This window comes from Hyaena hyaena, unplaced genomic scaffold, assembly GCF_003009895.1.
Source record: "Hyaena hyaena isolate Hyena2069 unplaced genomic scaffold, ASM300989v1 scaffold_41, whole genome shotgun sequence".
In the NCBI taxonomy this organism is placed as follows: domain Eukaryota; kingdom Metazoa; phylum Chordata; class Mammalia; order Carnivora; family Hyaenidae; genus Hyaena; species Hyaena hyaena.
In genome coordinates this window covers 1750255-1764390 of record NW_024080673.1, presented here as the reverse complement: position 1 = coordinate 1764390, position 14136 = coordinate 1750255, and the positions used below count along the sequence as shown (strand labels likewise).

General features: G+C 38.9%; 1 protein-coding gene and 1 pseudogene across 1 annotated transcript in view; one reads left to right on the top strand and one right to left on the bottom strand.

Moving 5' to 3' along the window:
• Positions 1–1142: 1142 nt before the first annotated feature.
• LOC120230359 lies at positions 1143–1364 on the bottom strand (annotated as a pseudogene).
• Positions 1365–6785: 5421 nt separating this feature from the next.
• ACMSD (aminocarboxymuconate semialdehyde decarboxylase) overlaps positions 6786–14136 on the top strand; it is a 57387-nt gene continuing 50036 nt past the window's right edge. The window contains exon 1 of the mRNA XM_039229957.1: positions 6786–6842. Within this exon, the coding sequence (XP_039085888.1) occupies positions 6786–6842 (57 nt within the window). The remainder of the gene's footprint in view (positions 6843–14136) is intronic.

Genomic DNA, 14136 nt, shown 5'->3' with positions numbered 1-14136 from the left:
GTTCTCTTTCCTCTTCTCTTGTGAAACATTCCTAAGGTCCTCAGTGGTTCCCCAGCATTGGGGTCTCTCTCTGTAGCTTCCTGTATATGATGTTTATTTGACTTATCAATGATTAAGAGACATGTTGGAAGATTTTTCAAATATATATATATATATATTTGCAATGCATGTGTGCATTGCATATTTTGAGGCAATCTGGTATGCCAAATTTAGAATTATTACGGCTTTGTACTTAGCTGAGCCTTTTATTATTATCATGATCCTCCTTTGCCTTAACAATGCTTTTTGTATTGTATTGTATTGTATTGTATTGTAGTCTCTTTCATTTGGACTAATTTGAAGTGTTCATGACAGACATGGCTATCATGATTTTCTTTTGATTAGAATTTACTTCTTTTATTTTCTCTTTCCTTTTTACTTTCAAACTGTCTCTAGCCTTATAATTTAAACCTGTTTCTAATAAACAACATTTAGCTGGATTTGGTTATTTCTGAAATTTTATTTTGTGCTTTCTACTTACCTATTTTTTCTTTGTTTCTTTTTTCCTCTCTATTGCCTTCTTTTAAGTTGATTTTTTTGGTGGGCATCTGGGTGGCTCAGTCAGTTAAGTCCCTGACTTCAGCTCAGGTCATGATCTTTCTGTCCATGGGCTTGAGCCCCACGTCAGGCTCTGTGCTGACAGCTCAGAGCTTGGAGCCTGTTTCAGATTCTGTCCCTCTCTCTCTCTATCTCTCTCTCTGCAGTCCCCACCCCCACTTGTGCTCTGTCTCCCTCTCTCTCAAAAATAAACATTGAAATTTTTTTAAAGAAATAAAGTATCTTTACATTGATTTTTTTTTCTTACTCTAATTTCTATTTAATGGGGCTGAAAGTTATATACTCTGTGTATATTCTTTTAGTACTTGCTTTGGAAATTTTACCATGCCTAATTGCTTTGGTTGAATAATGCTCCCCACTCAAAGATTTCCATGTCCTATTCCCAGAACCTGTGAAAATGCTATTTTATATTGTTAAAAGGACTTTGAAAATGTGATTATGTTAAAGATTTTAAGATGGGGAAATAATCTTAGGTAATCTGGATGGGTCCAATGTAATTACATGGGTTTTTTAAAAATAGTTTTTAAAATTTTAATACAGTTCAAATCACTGTGCTGGGTTCATTTCAGCTCCTTTACTGCCAAACTTGGGGCCAGGGACTGCTTCAGTTTCTCTGCCTTCTCTTTGTCTGTGATGACCAAAGTGTAAAGGTATCTGCTGTATCAGACTTTAAACTTATCCTTATTTTTCTTGATCTTGATGGACTCGGCATCCTTTCGTCTGGCCATGAGCAGAAAATCCTTGATTTCTTTAATTTTGCAAAGCATGGTTATAAAGGGCACAGGCAAGTACATGGCAGGCAGCTGGTCATGGTTTACCCCGGATTACCTGTCAGAGCCCACATGAATCCTTCCAAGAGGGAGATAAAAGGGTTAGAGTAAAAAAAAATGGTGGTGTGGTGACAGAAATTGAGAGAGGGATTGCAAGATGCTACACTGCTGGCTTTGAAGATGCAGGAAGGGGCCTGAGCCAAGGATACAGACAGTCTCTAGAAGGCAGATAAAGCAAGGAAACAGATTCTTTCTTAGAGCTCTCAGTAGTAACATAACCCTTTTAGACATCTGATTTTCAAAACTATAAGAGAATAAATTTGTGTTGGTTTAAACCAGAAAGGATGTAATCTTTGTTATAGCAGCAATTGAAAACTAGTACAGTTTTCAGGGGCGCCCGGGTGGCTTAGTCGGTTAAGCGTCCGACTTTCGCTCAGGTCATGATCTCGCGGTTCGTGGGTTCGGGCCCCGCGTCGGGCTCTGTGCTGACTGCCAGCTCAGAGTCTGGGGCCTGTTTCAGTCTGTTACTCCCTCTCTCTCTGACCCTCCCCTGCTCATGCTGTCTCTCTCTCTCTCCTAGAAATAAATAAAAAACATTAAATAAAAAAAAAAAGAAAAAGAAAACTAGTACAGTTTTCAAAAAGAGGGTAACAAATACAACAAAAACAACAAAATGTGAGAGTGGCTTTGGAACTGAGTTAAGGAAGGGGTAGATGGTGAAAGAGACTTGAGGTGTGTAATAGAAAAAAATCCTAAATTGCCTTGAATGGACTGTTAAAGAAAATGTAGACGTAAATTTCACTTTCTGCCAGTGAAAGCTCAGAAAGAAATGAGGAGTATGGTAGAGAAAGCCTGTATTAGCTTAGAGAATATGTAAACCATCATTATTAGATCATTGAGAGAAAGATGGTGACAGGTCAGAGGGAAATGAGGAGCATGATAGAAAGTGAAGGAAAGGAGATCCTTGTTATACAGTGGCAGAAAACATAACTCAATTGTGTGTTCTATAGTTGTGTAGAAATAAGAATTTGTAAGTGATAAAAGCAGATATTTGGCTGAAGAAATTTCCAAGCAACATGTTAAAAGTTCTACCTGGTTCCTTCTTGGTGCTTATAGTAAAATGCAAGAATATAAAGATTGAAAAACTAGTAAGAGGGACACCTGGATGGCTCAGTCAGTTGAGCATCTGACTCTTGACTTTGGCTCAGGTCATGATTCCAGGGTGGTGGGATCAAACCCTGTGTCGGGCTCCATACTGACCATGGAGGTTTCTTAAGATTTTCTCTCTCTCACGCTCTGCCACTCATGCTCTCTCTCTCTCTGAAAAAAAAAAGAAAAAGAAAAAAGGAATCAGGATTGGGTGATTTAGGAAATTTTCAGTCTACCCATATTGCAAAAGATGTTAAAATTAGGAGATTGGCCGCCAGGAGAGCATACCTTGGAGAGAAAGCCAAAAGTATGGTTGGACAACCTTTAGCAAGTAATAGAATTCTGAAATGAAGCCACTATCATTGTTATTACTGGCATTATTTTAAACATTTAATATTATTTGGATTTACTTATATGATTACAAGCTTCTCTCCTTCACACTCATTCTTCTATTTCAGACCTTCTTTCCAGAGTCTTTTTCCTCCTTTCTTACATCATTAGGAATTCCTTGAGACAGGGTCTGTCAGTAGCAAACTCCGTTTTAACCTGAAGATATCTTTACTTCTCCTTCACTGTTAAAATTAAATTTTACAAAGTATGTGATTCTAGGTTGACAGTTCATGCATATCAGCCTTTTGACCACATTTTCTATTGTCTTATGGCTCCCATTATCGCTGTGAGAAGTTGGCTGTCAGTCTAATTGCTGACTTTTTAAGGAATTATTTTTCTGTCAGCAGTTCATAGGATCTAATCTTTATTATTAGTACTTTGTAGTTTCACTACAAGGTTTCTAGAAATGAAGTTCTTTCTGTCAATCTTTCTTGATTAGTTTCTGATAGTTTTTGATTCTTGGATCTGTTGGCTCATCAGTTCTGGAAAATGTTTGGCTATTATCTCCTGCGTTATCTTCTCCTAAGGGAAATCAAAGAGTTATGTCTGGGTTAGGAGATTATAGGGAATGCATTGCAAAGCAGAAAACAGCCTTCTGGCCTTGCTGAAAGCAGCAACCATGCTTCACTTATCTAATTAATGTATATCTAGGGATTAGGTCCTACCTATACTCACAAATTCCTTAGGCCATGTTATCACATGGAATATTTTACTCTGTCTTAACTTGTTTTTCTGCACATTTTCTATACATTCTTACTGGCACGTAACCCACCAATGTATTGCTTTTTGTTTCCCTAGGTGTATGCTCAATAAATACAGGAGCATGAGAGCAGCTTAGGGAGACTTCCCTTAGCCTCTCTCTTACCTCTCTTGACTTGCATGGAGTTCTTTCTGCCATCCTCAGCTTTATTGGACAAAGCCAAAAGCCAAACCCACATCCTCCAACTTCTCTATCCTCTCTTATAGCACTTCTGTTAGATTCCTTCTAGACTTTCTTATTCTACCCTTTGTATTCTGTGACACTTTTAAATATGTTCAACATTCTCATCTCTCTGCAGAAGTTTCTCCTCCAGTTCATTAATTCTCTATTCAACTATGTCTATTTTGCTGTTTAATCCACCCATTGAGTTTTTTACTGAAATTATGATGTTTTAATTTACAGAAGTTTTATTTTGTCCCCTTTTTTAAACATTTATTTACTTATTCTGAGAGAGAGAGAGCAGGAGTGGGGAAGGGGGGTGCAGAGAGAGAGGGAGAGAATCCCAAGCAGGCTCTATGTTGTTAGTGCAGAGCCTGATGTGGGGCTCAAACCCACGAACAATGAGATCATGACCTGAGCCAAAATCAAAAGTCAGATGTTTAATTGACTGAGCCACCAGGTGCCCCTATTTTGTCCCTTTTCAAATATGGTCAATCATTTGAGAGTCTGTCAATTTTTCTTTAAACATTTCATATATAATAAATTTATATTCTATGCTTAACGATTCCAATATATATGTCCTTAGAGGCTTAAATATATTATTTATTATTTCTGTGGACATTCCCTCATGGTAGCTTTTTTCCTAATGTGTGTAGAATTTTTTATTATGAGCTAATATTTTCTTGACCTTAATCTGTGGCATACTGAAGGAGCTAACTTGATATGCTCTCCTCAAGAAAGGTGTCTATTTTCTCTTTCTGGGCATGGGTAGAAATAGAGTAGTCAAGGATTATCAACCAGGTACCACTTTAATTAAAGCCTTCAGGGGCACCTCAGTTGAGCATCCAACTCTTGATTTTGACTCAGATCATGATCTCATAGTTTGTGAGCTTGAGCCCTGCATCAGCTCTGAACTGACAGCATAGAGCCTGCTTGGGATTTTCTCTCTCCCTCTCTCTCTGCCCCTCCCTGGCTTATGCTCTCAGTCTTTCTCAAAATAAACATAAAAAATAAAAATAAACTTTCAATAGCTATATTTGGATAATACTTCTCAAAGGAATTCTCAAAGAAAACTGTTATTTAATCTCTTCTTTTTCTTCCCTTTTTCTCATCACGACAACAGATATCTTTACAGACTCCCTTTGTTGACCAGTGGATTTTTTTTTTCTTTTAGTCTATTTATTTGCTAGGGGTCTAGCCCCTTCAAGAATTCTAGTTTAATGAAGGGGTCTCATTTTTGTACAACTCATGGTATGATATCCTACTAATCTGTGGGGTATTATTAATCTTCAAAGCTCTGTAATTCTGAATCTACACTGCCAAGGTTCAAATTCTGTCTCTACCACTTACTGTATGATGATGGACACGCTACTTAACTTCTCTGTGCTTCACTTTCCTCTTCTATAAAATGCATATTGGTAATAGTTCCTCTTTCATAGGACTGTTACAAGGAATAAATGAACTGATATGAGTAAAATGCTTAGAACAGTACCTGAAGCCATAGAAAGTGCTCAAAAAGTGCTTCTACTTACTTTTGGTATTAGCATGTGCCTCCATGTTGATTTAAGGCTCATTTACTCAGTTTTAGCTCATTGAACTATTTAAAAATGATCTTGAGGATTTGCTCATTTTCTTTCAAGCTGAGCAGCATTTAAAAGAATGTTTGTTATAATTTATCCAGAATCTAGTTTAACTTGTTATAATTTACCCAGAATCTAGTTGAAAAGAGTGTTACAGTTTATCTGGAATCTGGTTGAAAATCCTAGTAGGAAGGCTTTTTTGATGACTTAGTCCCTGTGTTGTAGAGACTGAAATGAAGGAAGCATCTCAAAGGAGTTTCAAGGCTGTGCCAGGGACCTCAGGTCCTTGAACATTTTAAGCTTTCCATGAATAGGAAAGGATAACATAAAATAACAAAGGGCTGCTTTGTTCCAGGTTCTCTTCAGAGGCATGGCCATGAGCCCTCCTTTCTGCTCCAGTGGAAACCCTTTCCCAGCTGCTTTGACAGCTCCCAGTGGAATGGCTACTTTCTTCTTTCCTCTGTACTTAGGCAGCGTACAATTACCTATTACAACATATGGATTATTTTACCTCATTCAACCTTATGTCCTTAGCACATAGTAGTTCTCAATAAATGTTAAATGCATGAGTGAACAAATGAAAGAAAAAGACAATGGAAGAAATAATGTATGAAGAATGAGCTCTTTCTCTGATTTAAAAGTAAAGGTGGGGGCACCTGGCTGACTCAGTCAGGAGAGCATGTGACTCTTGATCTTGCAGTCATGAGTTCAAGGCCCACATTGGGTGCAGAGATTACTTAAATAAGTAAAACTTTTAAAAAACAATTAAAAAATAAAAGTAAAGGTGAAACTTCCCCCACAACTTTTCAACATGCTAAATCTTCATCCACAAGCCAATAGATCAATATTGTTTAAAGACATAAAGATAAATAGCTGAACAAAAAGCAAAAGCATTAAAATTGGTTGCTTCTGAGGAATTAAATCAATAAAAAGTGAGTCAGTGATCTATTTTTCTTTAAAAACCCTCTGTACTATTTGCTTTTTAACAATGTCCTATTTTATTTTTTAGTATGTACATCTTGAAAACAATTGAAATATTTAAAAACAAAGATTAGCCGATTTTGGACCTGCTGTAAAAAAAAAAAAAAAAAAAAAAAAAGCACCCAGCAGTGCATTTGACTTATGAGATTTATTACAATCCTTTTTTATTTTTTAATTTAGTACCCAGAGTCCCAATTTCCAAAGAGTTGTTGACTCAAAGCCAAGTTGACAAATAAGCAGAATACTGAACTTTAATAGGGCAGCTCCAGTGGACCTAGACCGAGTTGAGTAGGCCTACTGACTGGTGCCAGACGGGGCGAAGTAAATTAATTAACTCCATGGTTTTTATGGAGATCTCTTGATACTGAAACTTCTTTCTTCTTTACTGATCCTGTGGAGATGAAAATTGACATCCATAGTCATATTCTACCAAAAGAATGGCCAGATCTAAAAAAGGTAATGGTGATTAATTTACTAAATTTTTTCTGGAACTTCTCCAGGGTTTCTCACTGCCTCTATTACAGATTTATCTCTTCTTTGGGGAATTAGATGTTAAGTTTCTCTGCTGTAGGGGTGATGTAAAATTATTTGCTATCTCTGATTTCTTACTTTTTAAAAATGACTTTTATATTTGTTTTGAAAGAATACTGATCAAAGAAATAGTGCTTCTTAAAATCCCCTTTTCCCCTCAAATGAAGCATTCTTTAAAATTTCTGGACAATTTAAGTCAGGCAGTTTTACTTCCATTTAAATCACATATTCAGCTGCTGGGAGATATGTGCCAACTACAGAATTTAAAGTTACGGCTTCAAGTAAAAGACTATTAAAAATGGAATGTGATAGGCTTCCAGGACTTCTAAAACACATCTCCTTTCCAAAACGTTTAAAATAAGTTTTAGAAGCACCAAGAGATAGCTTTGTGGAATTTTTTTTAGGTCTATTTTAGGACACTGTCTGAAACCTTTCCTTTTGATGTTCTTTAAGCTGTAAATCCTTGTTATGAACTAGAGAGTAGAACATCAAAAAACCCTAGAGAAAATGACATGAAGTCTTTGTACAATGAGTGTCTCTTTCTCTGGATTTCTCAAAAGAGGGAAATTTCCTTTTGTCATTAAAAACTCTTGAATGAATACTAAAAAAAGGAGGCGGGGAACATGAAAGAAATTTACAATTGGCTTGAGTTTTATTTGGGCTAAGTATCAGGTTTTATTCAATCTTCAGCCTTCTCTCGTATTTTCATGCTACTGATAATGTTTCATGTTTTTTATCCCAAGTGGGGGAAAATGAATTAACCCAATCTCTAATTAAAATATGGTTTATTTTGCAAGTAAGTGAAACTATTTTCTTCTCATAGTTGTCTCCTGCGAGAAAGTTAATCTTGTTCCTTTGTCCATTGGCATTTTAAGTAAGATAGATGGTAGACATTTTAGACTAAAAATACAAATGATGCTGAACCATCTTTGAAAGGTTTTTCTGCTATAGCAAGTAGTGAAAACTAACTGCACCAACTGACCCCTCCAGAAGGGGTCTAAGTGCCTATGAGGGGAACTTGCTGCTCTGAATGCTACTGTCTTCATGATGCTTTATTAAAGTGTAAACACCACTTCAAAAGGTTAGTGATGAAGCCCATAGCAGCCTAAAAAGGTGTCTCTTCTTTGCTGAAAGGGGAAAACTTGCTACCTAGTATCCTGTGCCATGATTCCACTTCTTCTTATCTGCCTCCTACTGGGAAGCCTGTCTCTAGTTTGAGCAAAGAAGTTCTCACCAATAGCTAGCCATTTCTAGGTGCCCCCACCTAATGCAGAGCCCTTAAGGCAATGTTAAAACTCTAAGAAACTGAAAGATGCAGAGCTTAGGGAGGCTATAACCATAAATGTGTGCTCTGGAAGCTTCCCAAGCACATGTGCTCCTGGCTCTTTGTCTCCCTTCTCCTTCTTAGCATCTAGCTGTCATCTCAAAAGAGGGGAGGGGCATTTGTCCCAATAAACCAGGCTTCTATCTAGTAGTCTCACATGCTGCAGGCAGATAACTGATACACTTACTAACACTGATGATATAATGAGAGTAATCATAGCCATTATACTCATTACACTTCCAGGGAGCAATATATATATTTGATTCATATAAAATCATATGAATTGCAGGTAAGATTTCTATTATTAACCTCACTGGACTGATGAGGTACCTGAGACTCAGAAATGAGCCTAGAATCCCAGAGCTATATGGGACCTTGGTGGTCCCTCTGTCCCCCAGTACCTCCCTCAACACCAGCCTGTTCCCCAATTCCCCACACTCAGGTAAACCCACTGAGGGCCTTGTCACAGGGTCATTGGAGCCCGACTTCAACTCACAGGTCAAGCAAGTGGATCTGATATGTGGTAGAATTTTTCATTTGATTGCAGGAAAGCCACTGATGAAATAACCAGCAGAAAACAGTTCTATGTTTTCAAACTGGGAGGAGTGAGATAAATAAACAGACATGTAAATAGTACTAGTATCTTTCTCTCTCTCTCCCCACATCCAGTCTGTATTGTTACAGTAAAGTGAGGATTAAAGTGATGTCAGTCAAAAGCAGATTTTCCTTGGTGTTCATGTAGTTCAATAATTACAGTAGATTTTCCTTTGTCTTCAAATTATTTCTTAATGGGTGAAATGTTATTTCAAAACATCAGCCTCTGATCTTTTCTCATCATGTTTTCAAACTTTCCAATAAAAGAATGAAAAGAAGCCAGTACTAGTTTTATTGTAGAAGATGAAGCCCCTTTGGAAGAGCTAATATCTGTTTTCCAACCTGCCTTTCCTTATCAAACATTAATGGACACACCTCAATAACCTTGACCTCTTAATGCAGTGAAGAAACAGAAAAGCAGAATCAACATGCCTGGATTGATAATTAACTAATGATTACAAAGGACTGGGATTTGAGAAATGTTTCCATTTTCACTTGCTAATGAGGATTTTAATCAGACTTATAGTTAAGATCCTTAGGGGGGGAATCTATCTGAGGTGTAAAGAGAGCAGATTCAGGGGGCACTTGATTAAACTGAATGAATCAAGACACCCACTATCTGCTGTCATAAAGAGGAGGATGGTGGCCTAATGAACCATGGTGAAAGTTGTTTCCGATTTATCCACAATGAGATTATTCACAGCAACAACGATGATGATAAGGTCAGGGCTTTTTCTTTCAGAAAGATTTATGGACCACCCATTCTGTGCCCAATAGTAGGATTTACAAAGATTCTTCTAGTTTTAAATGGGGTCAAAAGTTCTGGCCTTCACTTAAAAACTTATATATTTCCATCTTTTTTCATTAGCAATGATTTAATTGCACTTGATCATTGTAAGGTTATAGGTGTCAAAATCCCAGATATAGCCTGACTTTCAAATAACTCCTCTGAGGAAATAGATACCTGGTTTTATCACACAAGAGTTCCTTACTCACCTCATAGAAGTGTGAGGTCCCCAAGACAGTAAATATGCCATTCAGTTCATCTACCTCTGATTCAAATAAACCAATTTCAGAAACATACCTCTTATATATAGAACTGAATTCCCTTGGTTTTTCTAGTTTGTTTTTTATTGTCATGCCCATGTCGTGTCTATGGGACATGGGTCATTGTCTGTCAAACATTTTCAGACTGTAAAAGCCTCCTGGCATATGCTCTCACCAAAATTCTCAAGGTCATAAATTTCAGCCCCCAAGCTTGGTTCAACCTAGGGGAACTATGTAGAGCCTGGACTTGGAGCATTTGCCCTAAATAGGTTAGGCCTTTGCAGGGGGCTTAGGAGAAGCACAAAGTGTTCAAATTTTGTGCTTTCCAAGAATAGGGAAGGAGAAGCACAGGGTGACAAAGAGCTCCTTCCTTCAGAATACTTCTTAATGTCTGACACTAGGGTATGCCTTCTTCTAACACCTATGGATAAAATAGGCTGTCACCACTATGCTACCCCCAGTGCTGCCCTTGTCTGCCATCCCTATTGCCACCAAGCTCAATAGCACAACCATCACCACTACTACCTCACAACCTCTCCCATTGCCAAATACTGCCACTGCCATCCCTACAAACACCACAACCATCACCATCACCACCTTTGTCACCACCTCCTCCACTTCCAGCACCACCAAAGCCACTGTCACCATCATCATGATCACTGTTAGCATTGATAAGGCCCTTTTAATAATCAGGGTCTGGTATCAATAGCTTTCTATGAATTCCCATAAAAGCCTATGCCACAGCTACAGCTATCAGCCTCATTTTACACATAAGGAAACAGTGACTTAGAGATGCTAAGTTACACCAACAAAGTTAAGGATCTTATAAGTGGTTTGTCACGTGTGACAAGATCCCTTTGTTCTGCCTCCCTCTGCCTCTCTGCCCTTCCTCCAATGGAATACTTTAGCTTATGGGTTCATGTTCCTTAGTGAATTAACAAAACATAAGAAAGAGAGTGAGGGAAGAAGGAATAGAGAAGGAAAGAAGAAAAGGAGAGAAGGAAACAAAAAACAAAAACTTCTTCTACAGTAAAGTAAAATTTCAATGGCAAATTTTAATTTGAGAGAAAGTTTGTTTACTCTAAAGTGTAACTGGTTGAGGCCTTATTCTACCCCCTCCTCCAATATACAACTCTCAGCAGCTTTAGCGAGGAAAAGAGAATGAGGAATGCACAATGGTATCAAATGCATGAAAGGAGGAGAGGAGGGTGGAGGAGTGTAGGCAAAGGAGAAACTGGGTCCAGGGAGGAGAAGCTAAGGCCCCTGGTAAATAGTGTCTTCTGCATGCCTACCCTACTACTCCATGTCCCCTGATGTCACTTAGGAAGGAGGCAGGTAGATTTTCAGAGCTAAAATGATTATTTGGAGTTAGAACTCAAGAAAAGACCTTATGCCAAGGTAGAATAAAGCTTGTACAGAATTGGCCAAATCTTAAATCTGACAGGTAGTCCGCAATGACAGACACAGAGACATGCTCTGCTGCAGGCCCAGACCTCCCTCTCTCAGTCTAGAGGTGAGAGGGCTGCTAGGAAGAGGGACTTGCCAAGACCTGGCTCCCTCAAGACAACTTCCCTGTAGCATGGCATGAGAACCAACCACTGTTACCACGTCTCATCCAACTACAACAAGCAAGAAGTTGAGCTGATGTTTAACTTCTCTACTCATAACTACTGACCAGAGCTGTTGATGATATCTTCACATCACTACTTCTAGACCAATACTTTCCCTTCCTCCATCACACTGTGAGAGGCTCTGATCTGAAGCATGGAAATGCAGAACACTGGAAGTTCTTCTCCAATATGACCCCAGACTTTCTTTTCAACCTCCCTCCTCAGACACCATCTAACCCAATAAGTGCTTTTCAAGACTCCCCAGAGATCTTGTGTGTTACTTAACCACAGCATGTCTCCCACACCATTACCCTTTAGTGCTTGCCAGCCCAGCCCCACATGCGAAAGACTGTGCTTCACACAGTCTGGAAGTGTCCTTCACTTTTATTTTCTCTGCCCTAGTAAGGCTGGTTAAGGGTAGGATTCCATGAGTGTCTGAAGAATGAGTGAACAAAATGAGATTTTATTTATTTGTTTGTTTGTTTTATAATAGGGGATGTTTTAACTTTATTTATTTTGAGAGAGAGAGAGAAAGAGTGAGAGAGCATAGACGAGAGAGTGGCAGAAAGAAAGGGAGAGAGAGAATCCCAAACAGACTCTACACTGTCAGCACAGAGCCCAAGGTGGGGCTCAACCCCACCAGCTGCAAGATCATGACCTGAGCTCCTGAGCTGAAATCAAGAGTCAGACACTTAACCAACTGAGCTATGCAGGTGCCCCTCAAATACATTATTCTAAACTATCCTATCCTATCCTTCTATTCTATTCTATTCTATTCTATTCTATTCTATTCTATTCTATTCTATTCTATTCTATTCTATTCCACTCTCCTCCATTCCATTCCATTCCATTCCTTTACTATTTTTAGCTTGGTTTTCCAAGAAGCAGACCCTGAAACAAGGATTCAAATACAAATAGTTTACTTCAAGGGGCACCTAGGTGGCTCAGTTGGTTAAGCATCCAACGTCGGCTCAGGTCATGATCTTACCCTTTCTGAGTTCAAACCCTGCATCAGGCTCTGTGCTGACAGCTCAGAGCCTAGAGCTTTTTTCAGATTCTGTGTCTCCCTCTATCTCTCTGTTCCTCCCCCACTCACACTCTGTCTCTCTCTCTCAAAAATAAATATAACATAAAAAAAAAAATACAAGTCATTTACTTCAGAGGTAATCCCACAAAATGCCAGTAGAAAGGAAAAATGAGACAGGGGAAGCAAGGCAGCCAGTGAAAAGTATAGAATGTGTGCCTCATCTCACAGTCATCACGTCCAAGGGGTGGGGAAAGCAGTGTGTTCAGTGTACTTATATACAGACAACCTCAGTCACTGGTTGAGGAATTTGGAGGCTGGTGGGGGACCAGGAATGGGGACACTAATTTCCTGGGACTTCTGACCTTCTGTAAGGGTGCGATCAAAACTGGCTTCAGTGACAGTAGAGAAACTCTTGTCAAAGAAATGCCGGGGCTGGTAGGTGAAGGAGGGCTGCCATGCACAGGAATGTTAAGGGGAAGGAAGACAGGTGGGACATTGACAGTTGACAGCATCTGCTACACAAACTATTTTGTGTTTTAGAATGTCTGGGTCACTATCCCCTAAACTGACTTCCTGATCTACTACTACTCATGGACTGCAACCTATGGTTTGAAGAGCAGTTCAAGATGGTGTTTCCTAGAGAGCAGTCCTTATGGTCCATGTATTGCTGGTGATCCGTGAAATGACTTTAGGTGGTACATGAACAAGTATGTTTTTTAAATTTTATTTTACAGAGAGACAGTGGCAGGGGGAGGGGGGGGAAGCAGAAAGAGAAAGAGAAAGACAATAATCCCAAGCAGGCTCCACACTCAATGTGAAGCTTGATCCCACAACCCTGGGATCATGACCTGAGCTGAAATCAAGAGTTCAACTGACTGAGTCACCCAGGCATTCCATGAACAAGTATCTTGTAATGTTAATCCTCATTTATTTATTTAAAAATTTTTTAATAATTTTTTTCCATTTTATTTATTTTTGAGACAGAGAAAGACAGAGCACAAGCTGGGGAGGGGCAGAGAGAGAGGCAGACACAGAATCTGAAACAGGCTCCAGGCTCTGAGCTGTCAGCACAGAGCCTGATGTGAGGCTCGAACCCACGGACCATGAGATCATTACCTGAGCCAAAGTCGGAAGTTTAACTGGCTGACCCACCCAGGCACCCCATAAAAAATTTTTTTTAATGTTTATTTATATTTGAGAGAGAGAGAGAGATGGAGAGAGAGATAGAGCACAAGCAGGAGAAGGGCAGAGAGAGAAGGAAATATAGAATCTGAGGCAGGCTCCAAGCTCCAAGATGTCAGCATAGAGCTTGAAGCAGAACTCAGACCCAGGAACCGCAAGATCATGATCTGTGCCAAAGTTGGACATTCAACCGACTGAGCCACCCAGTCACCCCAATGTTAATCTTCATTTAAAAACTGCAACCTACATAAAACTAACATTTCTATGATACAGATTTTTCTTCCTAAATTAATATATTTGAGGAAAAAAAGTAAATTTACTTAAATATCAATATTGAAAAAGTGATACATAGGCGTTGGGGGAGAAAATGAGAAGGTGATAACCTGAAAGGATGGACCTCAGGATCCTTTGCCAGGATCAAAAAAATCCTTTGTT